Below are 14,025 nucleotides of genomic sequence, written 5' to 3'. Positions count from 1 at the left end.
ACCCTCCAAAACTTTTGCAATTTATTACATCTAAAGAAAGTGTTAGGGACTCTTTGGATACGCCCATTACTTAAAATGCTATTAGTTCGATTGTGAGTATTCTCTTGCTCTTCCTTGCTCTAATAATATTATTGTCTTTTTGCCTAGTATTTGGATCCCATCTTGTCTTGTGTTGTGGACAACTTTAAAGAGGGAATGATTTCTGTGCAAACTTGTTTATTGCCTTTTGTCATGTATTTTTGGATATTGCTTAAACATTTATATTTGAATGTAAATGTTAAAATCAATAAATATATTTGAATATAAAAAAAATTAGTCTGTGTGCACTTACCACACACTATTCCTGTGCTAATCAGTTAGCATGCGGTAATGTAGCTACACTAACTGATTAGAGCAGAAATGCCCATTCTCCGCCCCAGGCAGGCCCCTTGGAAAAAAAATTAAATAATTTTTAAGTGCTTGGTTAGTGTGTACACATTTGGGTCTTATTGTAGAATGCCTGAGTGCATCTCATAGTTCGCCATTTAAGCTGCATTAGGTGCACACTGGGGCTCATTTTCAAAGCATTTAGGGGCCCTTTTATGAAGCGGAAGAAAGCCCAATGCGGGCTTACCGCTCACTAAAAGGGAAGTACTGCCGGGCTACCGCAGTAGCTCAGTGGTAGTTCCCTCCCTCAGCATGCACCATTTCCGATGCTGCAAAAATATTTCAATTTTTGTAGCGCTAGTGTGTACCCAGAAGTAATTGGGCAGTGCCGTGTGCTGCCTTGTTACCGCTGGGTTAGCACGGGAGCCCTTGCCACCACCTCAATGGGTGACATTAAGTTCTCCCCCCTCCCCCCAAAATGGCTACTGCTTCACTCGCTGTACGGCCATTTCTTGAAAAAAACAAAGACCTGCCTTTAAACCTGTGCGGTAAAAGGGGGCCTTGGCGCACATCAAAAACATGTATTGACGCCAGCGCAGGCCCCTTTCGTAACAGGACCCCTTAGGGTTTAAAAAGGTTTGGACAAATTCCTGGAGGAAAAGTCCATAGTCTGCTATTGAGACAGACATAGGAAACAACTGCTTGCCCTGGTATTTGTAGTATGGAGTGTTGACACAATTTGGGTTTCTGCCAGGTACCTGTGACCTGACTTGGCCACTGTTTGGAAACAGGATACTGGGCTAGATGGACCATTGGTCTGACCCAGTATGGCTACTCTTATGTTCTTATATCTTACAAAGTTCCATAGGTTACCTCATTAGCACCTAACAAAGCTTAGCAAAAGGGCCCTTTATGTAACTTAACTTAGGGAAAACCCATAGAGGAGCATTTTCAATATGACATCCAAATCTGATGTTGAATGTTTTGCAAAAAATGCCCAAAACTCCAGTGCCAAACATGGTCATTTTGAATCATTTTGGTTTGAAAATTGACCTATTTCAGATGTTTTTGTGCTTAGTACATCTTTCTTTAAGGTCCATTTGCAAACAAAAACATCCAAGGGAAAAATGCACAAAAACAAGCCATTGGGATGTGTGGGGGCCAGCAGTCTTACTAGACTGGCCACACAGACATTCCCATAAGAGAAGTGGGGCAGCCTAGGGGGCACTTCAGTGAATTTCACATACAGGGTCCCCGGTACACACCACATCATAACCCCCTTATATTGTATGGTGAGCCCTCCAGGAGTAGAAAAAATATACTGTACTCAACTGTACATCTCTACAATAGCCCTTATGCCTGCAGGTGTCACCTACATGTGGGTTCAGAAGGTATTTTGTGATTTTTGGGACGCTCACACTTTCCAACACAAGTGTACCAGTTAGAGTGGGATATGGGCCTGGGTCCCTTCTCTACAGTCCATTGCATTGACCACTAGGCTACTCCAGGGACCTGTTTGCTGCTCTAAGAGGAATGGCCATTATATCTGCAGCTATCAAAGAGCCTGGTATGTACTGTCAATTTCACCTTTTGGGGGTGGGGGGGGGGGGGGGTCAGTGACCACTAGTGGATTAAGGGGGGATCATGACTTTATCCCTCCAGTGGTCATCTTAGTCAGCTTGGGCACCTTTTTGGCACTTAGTCGTTATTGAAACAGTTCTAGCCAAAAACATCCTATTTTTTGCTCTGGATATTTTTTACAATGTTCCTTTATCACAACTGGTCTAGGAACCAACAAGAGAGGGAACTATTTTAGATCTGGGTCCTTAGTGGAATTCAGGACTTAGTACAAGAGTAAATGGTGTTGGGTACACTGGGAAACAGTGATCATAACATGATCAAATTTGACTTAGTAACTCGAGTGCAGTCACTAAGGAAATCTACTGTAGTAGCATTTAATTTTCAAAAGGGTAGCTATGATAAAATTAGGAAAATGGTTAAAAAATGCTGAAAGGCTCAGCTTCAAAGGTCAGGACTTTAAATCTGGCATGGATGTTGTTTAAAAATGCCATTTGGAAGCCTAGACCAGATATATTCCATGTATTAATACAGGTGGAAAGAACAGCAAAAGACAGCCAGCATGGTTAAAGGGAGCCAAAAGAAGATCTTTCAGAATATGGAAAAGAGATCTCAATGAAGAAAAGAAAAAGTGACATAAGCACTGGCAAGTTAGATGCAAAGAATTGATAAAGAAGGCCAAAAGTGAATAAGAAGAGAAACTTGCACTGGAGGCAAAGCTCATAGGAATAACTTTTTCAGGTATATCTGAAGCAGAAACCCTGTGAGGGAATTTGTGGGGCTATTAGATGATCAAGGAATAAAAGGGGCACTCAGGGAGGCCAGGGCCATAGCAGAAAGGCTGAATGAATTCTTTGCCTTGGTCTTTCCTGAAGAAGATTTAAGAGATCTTTCAGGTTTTCAAGGCAGAAACTAGGTTCATGAGCCCTTGGGCCACTGCCGTGGAGCAGCAGTGGCAGGCAAAACCACCCCACACCAGAGACAAGGCAGAACTCTGACAGAAACAGCTAGACTTCACCTGCACTTGACCGCCGTTCCTCAGGAGTTGAGCCCCTGGGTGCAGGCAGCCGGCAGGACTTACCGGACAGGGCAGGAACTGGATACTCACTAGGCTGAACAGGGACTGAGAGTCAGAGAGAAAGGGAATATACATGGGCAGCAAGGCAGGAAACTGGGCTAGGACTCACAGACAGACAATACTACACAAGGCAGGAAATAGACAAGCTAGAGGACAGGAACTGAAGTTGCCAAGCAGCCACTGAAAAACACTGACAGACAAGAGTCAGGACTGAAAGCTGCAGAGCAGCCACTAAGCCAGAACACAGACAAACAGAAACTAGACAAGGAATACAGACCAGAAACAAGACTAAGAAAATAAGCAATAAACCTAAGCTAACCTACACACAGACTAACTAGAATCAGACAAGAAACTCAAACAAGAAACCAGACTAAGCAGAAGTGCAAGAAAGCACCAACAAACCAGGGACCTTAGACGATGCAAAGGCAAACACAGAAGTTTCCAGGTGATTAATAAAGCCCATCAGCTGCTGAAGTTCAGATGCAGGAATCACAAGGCAGCTACGGGTGCTGTTCAGGCACAAACAAGAGAAGCAAGTCTGGCAGCCTGGAAGATCCGGACTGGACTGGGCTGAAGTCTGGAATGGGTGACAGTTCATAGCAGCCACCGGTTCTGGCCACCAGAGGGCGAGGCGAGCACAGACAAGGAAACAGTCACCATCGTGACAGATCTAACTGTACCAGAGATGGTTTTCAAGAGTGTCTATGTAGAAGAACTGAAAGAAATCTCAGTGAACCTGGAAGATATATTGAGCCAAACAGACAAATTAAAGAATAGTAAATCATCTGGACCAGATGGTATACACCCCAGGGCAGTGGCGTAGCTAGGGTAGTTGACACCCGGGGCCGGTCATTTTTTAACACCCCCCCCCCCCCCCCCCGAAATCCAGTACTAGGCATACCAAGAATACAAAACACTCAGGACATATAGAGCAATTCTACCATACCATAAGCAGTAATTTGTTCTAGTCACACAAGGAAAAGGAAAGCATCTTAAACACTACAGTGAGCACTAGAACATCAATTCACCTATTGTAAAACGAAACCAGACAGAATAGTACAGATCGTAGATCCTGCACAGTCAATGCCAACTGAAAGCCATGTCTTTTTCACAACACAGATACACCCTAATCCACTATAGAATAAGTAATCATAAACTTCTATTTAGACAAAAATTAAACTGAACCCCCAAGATGCCAGACTCTGCATACAATGCAACACCACAGAAACAGAAAATATCCTCTAGTACTGTGCAAAATATAAAGACAGCAGATGTAAATTTAAATTTGAAAAAACTAACAAATACCAATCACCACTTTACAAATTAACAAATAGAAATAAAACAAATAATATCATTTTATTGGACTAATACATTTAGCTTTCAGAGGCCAAAACCTCCATCCTCAGGTCAATTCAGTGTAGTACTGTTACAGTGTCCTATCCTGACCTGAGGAAGGGGGTTTTGTTCTCCGAAAGTAAAATGTATTAAAATTAGTCCAATAAAAAGATTACCTTATTTACATATTTTATTATAAACATTTATTAACCAGCTATAATACTACTTTATCCTAAAGCAAAAAATAAAAATATATATTTACAGTTCATTGTCTCTGGTTTCTGCTTTCCTCATCTTTTCACTGTCTTCCTTCTATCCAGCATCTGTCTTCGCTCTCTCTCTGCCATCCAGTGTCTGCCCTCTCTCTCTGCCCCTTCCATCCAGTGTCTGCCCTCTCTCCCTTCCATCCACTTCTACCCCTTCCATGCACCATCTGCCCCAGTCTGCCATCTCTCTCCGCCCCCTTGCATCAACATCTGCCCTCTATCTCTGCCCCTTCCATCCCCCATTTGCCCCAGTCTGCCCTCTTCTCTCTCCCCTTCCACCCACCATCTGCCCTTTCTCTCTGCACATTCAATCCGTCTGCCCTCCCTCTCCCATCCGTCCAGGGTCTGCCCTCCCTCACGTGCCCCCCCTTCCATCCAGGATCTGTCCCCTCTCTCTCTGCCCCCTCTTTCAGCCCCCAGTTCCATTCCCCTTCATCCACCACATGCCTTGCATCCCCCCCTTTCAGCCCCAGACCCATTCTCCCACCTGCCCCAGGCATGGATCCATTTTCCCTCCTGCCCCCATGTCAGACCCCAGTTCCAGCTTCAGACCCCTTCTCCCATCTGAGCACTTCTCTCCCCCCTCTGAGCACCCCACCCTCCCCAATCCCCTTCTCCCCTCTCTGAGCTCCCCACCCTCCCTAATCCCCTTTTAAGCAACCCTCTGAGCTCCCCCACCCTTCTCCCCCCTCTCTGAGCTCCCCCACCCTCCCTAATCCCCTTTAAGCACCCCTCTGAGCTCCCCCACCCTTCTCCCCTCTCTGAGCTCCCCCACCCTCCCTAATCCCCTTTAAGCACCCCTCTGAGCTCCCCCACCCTTCCCCAATCCCCTTCTCCCCTCTCTGAGCTCCCCCACCCTCCCTAATCCCCTTTAAGCACCCCTCTGAGGTCCCCCACCCCTCCCCAATCCCCTTCTCCCCTCCTTGATGCTCTCCCACCCTCCCTACTCCTCTTTAAGCTCCCCTCTGAGCGCCCCACCCCTCCCCAATCTCCTTCTCCCCTTCTCCCCTCTGAGTCCCCCCCCCCTCCAGATCCGTTCTCCTGCTGCTCCTACCCTGTCCTGCCTTTAACATTTTTTTTTCGAAGCGCTGGAGAGTGGCAGGCAGCGTGCCTCACGTCTGCCTGTGCTAGTAAAGAAGATCTCACTGACGCTGACGTCGTCGTCCTTCCCACACTGAGTCCCGCCCGCCCTCGCGGTAATAGGAAGTTGCCTCAGAGGGGGGAGGGACTCAATGTGGGAAGGTCGACGACGTCAGCATCAGCGAGATCTTCTTTACTAGCAGGGCAGACGTGAGGCGCGCTGCCTGCCACTCTCCAGCGCTTCGAAAAAAAAATGTTAAAGGAGCAGCGGGAGCGGAGCACCCCCCCCACCCGATGACACCCGGGGTGGACCACCCCCACCGCCCCACCCTTGCTACGCCACTGCCCCAGGGTACTGAAAGAGCGCATATATGAAATTGCAGATTTGCTGTTAGTGATCTGTAACTTGTTGTTAAAATCATCTGTAGTACCTGAAGCTTGGAGGGTGGTCAATGTAATGCCTATTAAAAAGGGATCCAGGGGTGATCCAGGAAATTACCGACCAGTAACCCTGACATCAGTGCCGGTAAAAATAGTGGAAACTATTTTAAAGAATAAAATCACTGAAAACATAGACAAACATGGTTTAATGGGACAGAGTCAACATGGATTCAGCCAAAGGAAATCTTGCCTCACCAATTGCTTCATGTCTTTGAATGCGTGAATAAGCATGTGGATAAAGGTGAGATGGTTGATGTAGTGTATCTAGGTTTTCAGAAAGTGAGAAAATCCCTCATGAGATAGGATAGGAGGCAATGTTCTGTTGTAGATTAGGAATTGGTTGATGGATAGAAAACAGAGGGAAGGGTTAAATGGCCAATTCTCTCAGTGGAGGAGGGTGAATAGTGGAGTGCCCCAGGGATCTGTACTGGGACTGGTGCTATTTAATATATTTATCAATGATCTGAAATAGGAACGATGAGTGAAGTGATTACATTTGCTGATGACATAAAAATATACAAAGTTGTTAAAATATATTAATATTTTGAAAAATTGCAGGAAGACCTTAGGAAGTTGGAAGACTGGGCATCCAAAGGGCAGATGAGATTTAGGGCTCTGTTTACTAAGGTGCGCTAGCATTTTTAGTGTGTGCACAAATTATCATGCACTAACTGTGTATGCGCCCATAGGAATATTGCGGGCGCCTACACAGTTAGAGTGCGTTAATGATAAGTGTGCGCTAAAAATGCTAATGCGCCCCTAGTGCAGCTTAGCAAACAGGGTCCTTAATGTGGACAAGTGCAAAGTGATGGCCATTGGGAAGAATAATCCAAATCATAGTTATTTGATGCTAGGTTCCACCCTAGGAGTCAGCACCCAAGAAGAAGATCTACGTGTCATTATGGACAATACGTTGAAATCTTCTGCCCAGTGTGTGGCAGTGGCTAAGCAAATAGAATGTTAGGAATTATTAGGAAAGAGATAGAAAATAAAACAAAGAATATTATAATGCCTCTGTATCACTCCATGGTGTGACCGCACCTTGAGTATTGTGTGCATTTCTGGTCGCCGTATCTTTAAAAAAAAAAAATAGCAGAATTAGAAAACGTCCAAAGAAGGGTAAACAAAACGATTAAGGGGATGGAACTCCTCTCATATGTGGAAAAGCTTAAGAGATTAGGACTCTTCTGGTTGGAAAAGAGATGGTATGATAGAGGTCCACAGAATACTGAGTGGTATAAAACGGGAAAACTTAAATCAATTTTTACTCTTTCAAAAAAGTATAAGGAGTAGGGGACACTCAAGGAAGTGACATGGTACTACTCTTAAAACGAACAGGAGGAAACATTATTTTCATTCAATGAATAGTTAAGCTCTGGAACTCGTTTTCAGAGGATGCGGTATCAGCAGTTAAGGTATGTGGATTTAAAAAAAAGGTTTGGACAAGTTCCTGGAGGAAAATGTCATAGTCTGCTATTGAGAGAGATACGGGAAAAGCCACTGCTTATCCCTGGGATCAGCAGCATGAATCTTGCTACTATTTTGAATTTTGTCAGGTACTTGGGACCTAAATTGGCCACTGTTGGAAGCAGGATGCTGGGCTAGATGGACTATTGATCTAACTCAGTATTGCTATTCTTATGTTCTTATGAAAAACGTCCAAATCATAAGCCCGCCCTAGTTCTGCCCAAAACAAGCCTCCAACATGCCCCCTTGAGATTTAGATAAACTGCATAGAAAACAACTTAAAAATGAGTTTTGAAAATAGCGATTTGGATGTTTTTGTGAAAAAAAAGTACATCTGCCTCTTTGTGCCATTTTTTGGATGTTTTTCTATTTTAAAAATGAGCCCCCATTGTGGACTAACTTTAGAAAATTCGGTTTAAGGTGTAAGTTATGAGCATATATTCTGAAACATTTTTTTTAGAAGGCTTTACTTTCTAAATATGTGTTCCAGCCCTCTTTGAGCAGCTGGCTTCAAATGTTCATTTTGTGCCATGTGGCATTTGAACTGTGCGGTACACTGGTAAGAAAATGTTATGCTGAACTAGATAAGAGTATCAAAATTATGCATGCTAAAGAGGAGAGGGATTAAAAAAAGAAGATAAACAAAACTACAGAGCTTGTACAGATAACTGCTCACAGAATGATGTGGGGGAGGTCTCACTCACCGAGGTGAAGACCTCAGTGGTCTGCTGAATGGTTGCAATTTTGGTCCATCCCCACTTCTTGAAAAGTTGTACCCTTGTGGGGTTGTGCAGAGTGGCAGAGGGATGAGTCCGGAAGAAGGTGGGAAAGCGCTGGCGGTTGGAGAGGGCAGGAGAGCTGGAACCATAGGAGAGCTGGAAGAGAAACAAAATCAAAGAGAAAAGATTGAAAGGTTCATTATGCACTGGCGTGATTAAGGAAGCAGAGCTGTTGAAAAACTGGTCACGTATGCATTAAGTTAGTCCAGTAAAAAGGTTTCTTCTGACCTGTATTGCTAAAAAAAAGTCTGAAACAATAGATACATGGCAGAATCCCACAAGCAATTCATGACACATAATCTGAAGCTAAGGGCCCAATTAAAGAATCATCCAGAGACCTCAGACAAATGAAATGTCATATTCAAGAAAGAACAAAAGAATCAACTGCAGAACCCCAAAGGAAATAACATCCTACAAGAATTGCAGGCATGATGAAATACCTGAAATGAATTATAGTCCTGTTTACAGAATCCTCCAGAATCTCAGAGGCTCCTAGCCACAGGAAATTACATTTCACAAAAGTTGAAGAATTGGGTCCATTTGCAGAACCCATAAAGATAAACACTCCCACTCACAAGCTATATCATCACAGAACGACTACTAATCACAAGAGATGACATCACACTCAAGGCTTAAATAATGGGTTCATTTACATAACTCACAGAGACTCTCAACCATAGAAAATGTCACAGACTGAAGAAAAATCACCACTACATAATTTGAGAAAGATTCTCAGTCTCCCATTGACAGAAAGTGATGTCACACTCTGAAGCAAAAAATTCACTGTAGAATTCCATATAAACCTGGAAATCATGTCACAGAACAAATGAAGGAATAAATATATCTCTATGAAACCTTAGCATAACTGGAAATGACATGACAAAATTACTGAAACAACAGATTTACTACTCTCACAGAGTCTGACAACTACAAAAGCTAATGCAACACTCAGACTGAAACAAAGGATTCATTACAGCTTTGAAAAGGGAATCAAATCCAATGAAACCAGTGCTAAGGATTCGTCATGAAACTGTACTAGGTCACACACCAGGGCTGACCCAATGTGTTTGACACATCATTCCCCACAGTCTAGCATTGCCCATTCCCTGCATCGTAGTTCAGCCTCCCTCTTTCCCTACCCCTTTAGTGCAGCATCCTCCCTTTCCTATTTCCACCGGGTGACCAGCATCTTTCTCCTTCCCTACTCCCACCAATGTCCTCCATCTCACCTCCCTCCCTTCCACCTACCACCACTGCTGCCACCCTAACTCTGTCCTCACCCCTGATCATAGAACAAGATCTTTGAGTACTTGCATGCATCTAAGATCTGCCGCGTCCCAATCCCTATAACCCAAACTTCCTGTTGAAGGGGGCAGGATGCGACAGCTCTTGCCGCTCTGCTGCTGACTTATAGGTCAAGCTGGTGTCATGCTGCTGTCCCAGAATTCTACTGCCCTAGGCAGACACCAGATTCACTTAGTGGAAGGGCTGGCCCTGGTTCACACCCAGTGCTGCAGTCTAAAGAGATGGATCCAGATCACTAACCCACTAATAATAATAATAAATTTAAAAACAAAATATTTATATACCAAATAGTTCTAGAATGGTTTACAATAGTAAAAGATGCCTATATCTGAAGAAAAATAAATGTTTCTATAGCTATAAACATAATTATGAGAAAAATATAAATAGTTCTTAGTAGTTAATATAAATACTTTGGGTCAATATTGAGCTGCTCACTGCTGACAGAGTTTATTCCTGGATATTCAAAGCTGGAGCCCTGTCCGGGCTCCAGCTTTGAATATCCAGTTATTTTTGAGCTGGCTAACATATTGCCGCTTAAATTAATATTCAGCACTTAAGCTGCCATGGATTAGCGCATATAGATAGGTCAGACTTTTATGCAATCCCTACTATGTGCTAAACCTGGCCACTTAAGGGCAGAACATTAATACTTAAGCAGTCAACTTCTGACTCTGGCCCCAGAATGCCCACAACATAGCCAACATTTGAGTTAGGCACTAACCCCCAGACTCTATACAGTACGCCTAGGGTTACACATGGTTATGCACGTAAATTTATTATTTATATTTTGCTCACACCTTTTTCAGTAGTTAGCTCAAGGTGAGTTACATTAGGTACTCTGGATATTTCTCTGTCCCAGGAGGACTCACAATCTAGTTTGTACCTGAGGAAATGGAGGGTTAAGTGACTTGCCCAAGATCACAAGGAGCAACAGTGGATTTGAACGGGCCACCTCTGGATTGCAAGACTGGTGCTCTAACCACTAGGCCACTCCCTCCACTCCTCTAGGTGTATTCTATAACTACGTGTGTAGATTAATTGTTTTAACAAATTGTAAGTGTTGTTAACAGCTCTTAACAAGCAATAACGAGCACTAATTGGCAAAAATGAGAATTTACGCAAGTACATTGCTAAGCGCATTCTGTAATGTATTGCGCCTAAATTCTAACATGCACAGGCAAAAAGGGGCGTGGTTAGGACATAGAAATGGGCATTCCAAAATCTACGTGCATTGTTATACAAATATGGGCCAGTGCGCGTAAATCTACGTGCAGGGACTTAGGCCACTTTTCATTGGTGTACATTGACACGTGTAGATTTAGTTGCATGAACTACACCTGTGTATTCTAAATACATGCATTATTTAGAATACGCTTAGGCATGATTGCTTACCGCGCATTAATTTTAGGTGCCATATATAGAATCGGGGCCCTAACGTGCAAATCTCAGTGGCATTTACTGGTTAAGTGCTGCTGAAATTTAGCAGCTACAGTAACCAGCTAAATCTCTTTGAATATTGGCTGGTGTACTGAAAAGCTAGGATTTCAGAATATTTCTCAAGCTTAATTAATCAGTTCCACATCTTAACGACACAGGCAATGAAATTCCATAACAAAGGAACTGCAAAACCAAAAGGTTTCCAATGTGTCCAGTTTAAACAATAGATGTAAACCAAGGAATCTCACATTATTATTGTGTACTGATTGCATATATACCTGGCAGGATCTCACTTTTAGTGGATTGCCGGTTATATTGTGCAATATACAAACTTAACCAGTCAGCACTGAATAACGGCTTGGCCGGTTAAGGCCCCCTCTTATCAAGTCATGTTAGCGGCCACTAGTGCGGCAGGGGCGTAGCCAGACACCCAATTTTGGGTGGGGCCTGGGCCCAAGATAGGTGGGCAGAACTCCTCCCTGTCCCATGAGTGATTTAGTCCCTCCCTCTCTCGCCTGCATGCGATATGGTCCCTCAGACACCCCTCCTTCCCTGCATACCTTTAAATAGCAGGTTTTCACTGGCAGTGAAACAGCAACTAATACACACTGCTCATGTTGGCTCCACAGCCTTCTCTCTGATGCAACTTCCTGTTTCCACGTAGGCAGGAAATACATCAAAGGGGAGGCTGTGGGGCTGGTGTGAACAGTATGTGTCAGTCGCTGCTCTCTCCCAGGCCAAGATCTTCTATTTACAAGGTATTCAGGAGGCCACAGTTTTGGGAGTTTTTGGCTGGTGGGGCTTGGGGATCCCTGCCAGCCACATCATAGGTGTGCTGCCACTGGGTGGGCTGAACTCAAATTGGGTGGGCCTGGGTCCACCCGGGCCCACCCTTGGCTACGCCACTGTGCGGTAATGCCGACAAAGCCCAATCACTTTGAATAGGCTACGTCGGTGTTGCCGCATGGCAGCTGCTAGTGCGGCTGATAAAAGGGAGCCTATGTTTGAATCGGCCAAAAATAAAAACAGTTATTTAATGCCGGTCACTGGAAATGGCCTCAGCGCTGACTGTGGGAGTTAGCAAGGCTAACTCCTGCAGTCTCAATATGGGGCACATAGAGTTTTAAATTAAATCTTTGCCATGACAGGCAGCCAATGAAACTCCTTCAGTAAAGGTTACACTCTATAATATTTATTTTTCTGCATAACTGTAAGCAGGATAACATTTTACAGAAGCCTAGGTACAGAGAATTACAAAAGTCTAGCTGGGAAGAAATTATGGCAGTGACCAATTTTTGAAGTTTATTTACCGAGAAAAGTGAACAAATTTAAAGCAGAAAATGCAACTGTAAAAAGACGGATGATACAGCAGGATTAATCTGAGATTTTCCTTCTTCGGTAGAATCTAATCGCACCTCTAGGCCTCTCTGGGAGAGGAATGGTCTTACCATCAAAGTTAAAGCTCAACCAAGATATTGGAAACTGTTTACCTCCCTCCCAGGGCAAAACAAAATCCAAGTATAGTGAGGTCATACTATGACCAAGTAAACAATTAAATGCATTCAACCAGGGAAGATGGCATTTAGCCACAAGTATAGTGGATATGTTGCAATAGGGTGATAAGAATCATTTATGGACATGACCTAGGAACATTCTTAACCATATTATCCTTGGCAGGCTGTGATAGATTTTACTGGTCTTACATAAGAAGTATGTAAAGATACAAATGGTTTTATGGCTCAGTACAGCAGACTGCCATGCAAAAAGTCCTCAGTTCTATCACTAAAGTGATTTTTTTATTCTCTGGTTTAGTTGGGGACAGGTATACTGCACAGCTCATGGGGAGAAGGGAGTCATGGTCAACATTCAAAGGTGGCATCCGGTGATTAAATTCAGGACCTATGTATACTGGGTCCTAGAAAGAGCCCTGGGCCATGGCCTCAAGCTGAAAACTATTCCTGCAATAAACAGACTAGGCAACATTGGAGTGAAGGATATAAAATAGGGAATATTTCCTGGGAAGTTCTGTCAACTGAGCTGGAGGCTGAAAAGGAGTAGAAGAAAGCCTCCAGACAAAACTAAAAATATAATTCAGCATTATCCCCCAAAATTGTATACATGGCGCTAAACATTGCCTGCGCAAATTTGGGTGCATGCCCAATATCTACATGTAATTTAATAGAATAACAAGCCAATTAGCACCGATAATTGGGCCCTAACAGTTATCAGCGTTAACTGGAATTAGTTAACATTTACACATGTAAATTTATGCAGCTGGATTTGCAAGTACAATTTATGCATGGATCCAAAAAAGGGGACACAGCCATGGAAGGTCACAGGCAGATCCGGGGTGTTCCCACAATTTGTGCACACTGTTACAGAAAAAAGGGGATCCTCATCTAATTTAGGTGTAGGAATTTACAACAGGGTTTCACTGGTATAAATGGTCATGCCTAAAAGTATTTGTGGTGGAGTGGAACAGGTGGATGTGAAGCATCTGTTCACGCTTTCCAAAATACTAGGACTAGGGGGCATGCGATGAAACTACAGTGTAGTAAATTTAAAACAAATCGGAGAAAATTTTTCTTCACCCAACGTATAATTAAACTCTGGAATTCGTTGCCGGAGAAAGTGGTGAAGGCGGTTAGCTTAGCAGAGTTTAAAAAGGGTTGGACGGTTTTCCTAAAGGACAAGTCCATAAACTAAAGGACTTGGGAAAAATCCACATTCCAGGAATAACATGTATAGAATGTTTGTACGTTTGGGAAGCTTGCCAGGTGCCCTTGGCCTGGATTGGCCGCTGTCGTGGACAGGATGCTGGGCTCGATGGACCCTTGGTCTTTTCCAAGTATGGCATTACTTATGTACTTATATATGTACTTTATTTTAAAAA

General features: G+C 43.6%; 1 protein-coding gene across 1 annotated transcript in view; it reads right to left on the bottom strand.

Moving 5' to 3' along the window:
• The window catches only part of GABBR1 (gamma-aminobutyric acid type B receptor subunit 1), a 193,164-nt gene that overhangs the window by 136,071 nt on the left and 43,068 nt on the right, over window positions 1-14,025 (bottom strand). The window contains exon 3 of the mRNA XM_030197552.1: window positions 8,316-8,486. Coding sequence (XP_030053412.1) covers window positions 8,316-8,486 — 171 coding nt within the window. The remainder of the gene's footprint in view (window positions 1-8,315; window positions 8,487-14,025) is intronic.

The sequence above is a fragment of the Microcaecilia unicolor genome, chromosome 3 (genome assembly GCF_901765095.1).
Source record: "Microcaecilia unicolor chromosome 3, aMicUni1.1, whole genome shotgun sequence".
NCBI classification, from domain to species: Eukaryota; Metazoa; Chordata; class Amphibia; order Gymnophiona; family Siphonopidae; genus Microcaecilia; species Microcaecilia unicolor.
Note: the sequence above shows the minus strand (reverse complement) of the source record. Positions and strands in the feature narration are given on the sequence as shown.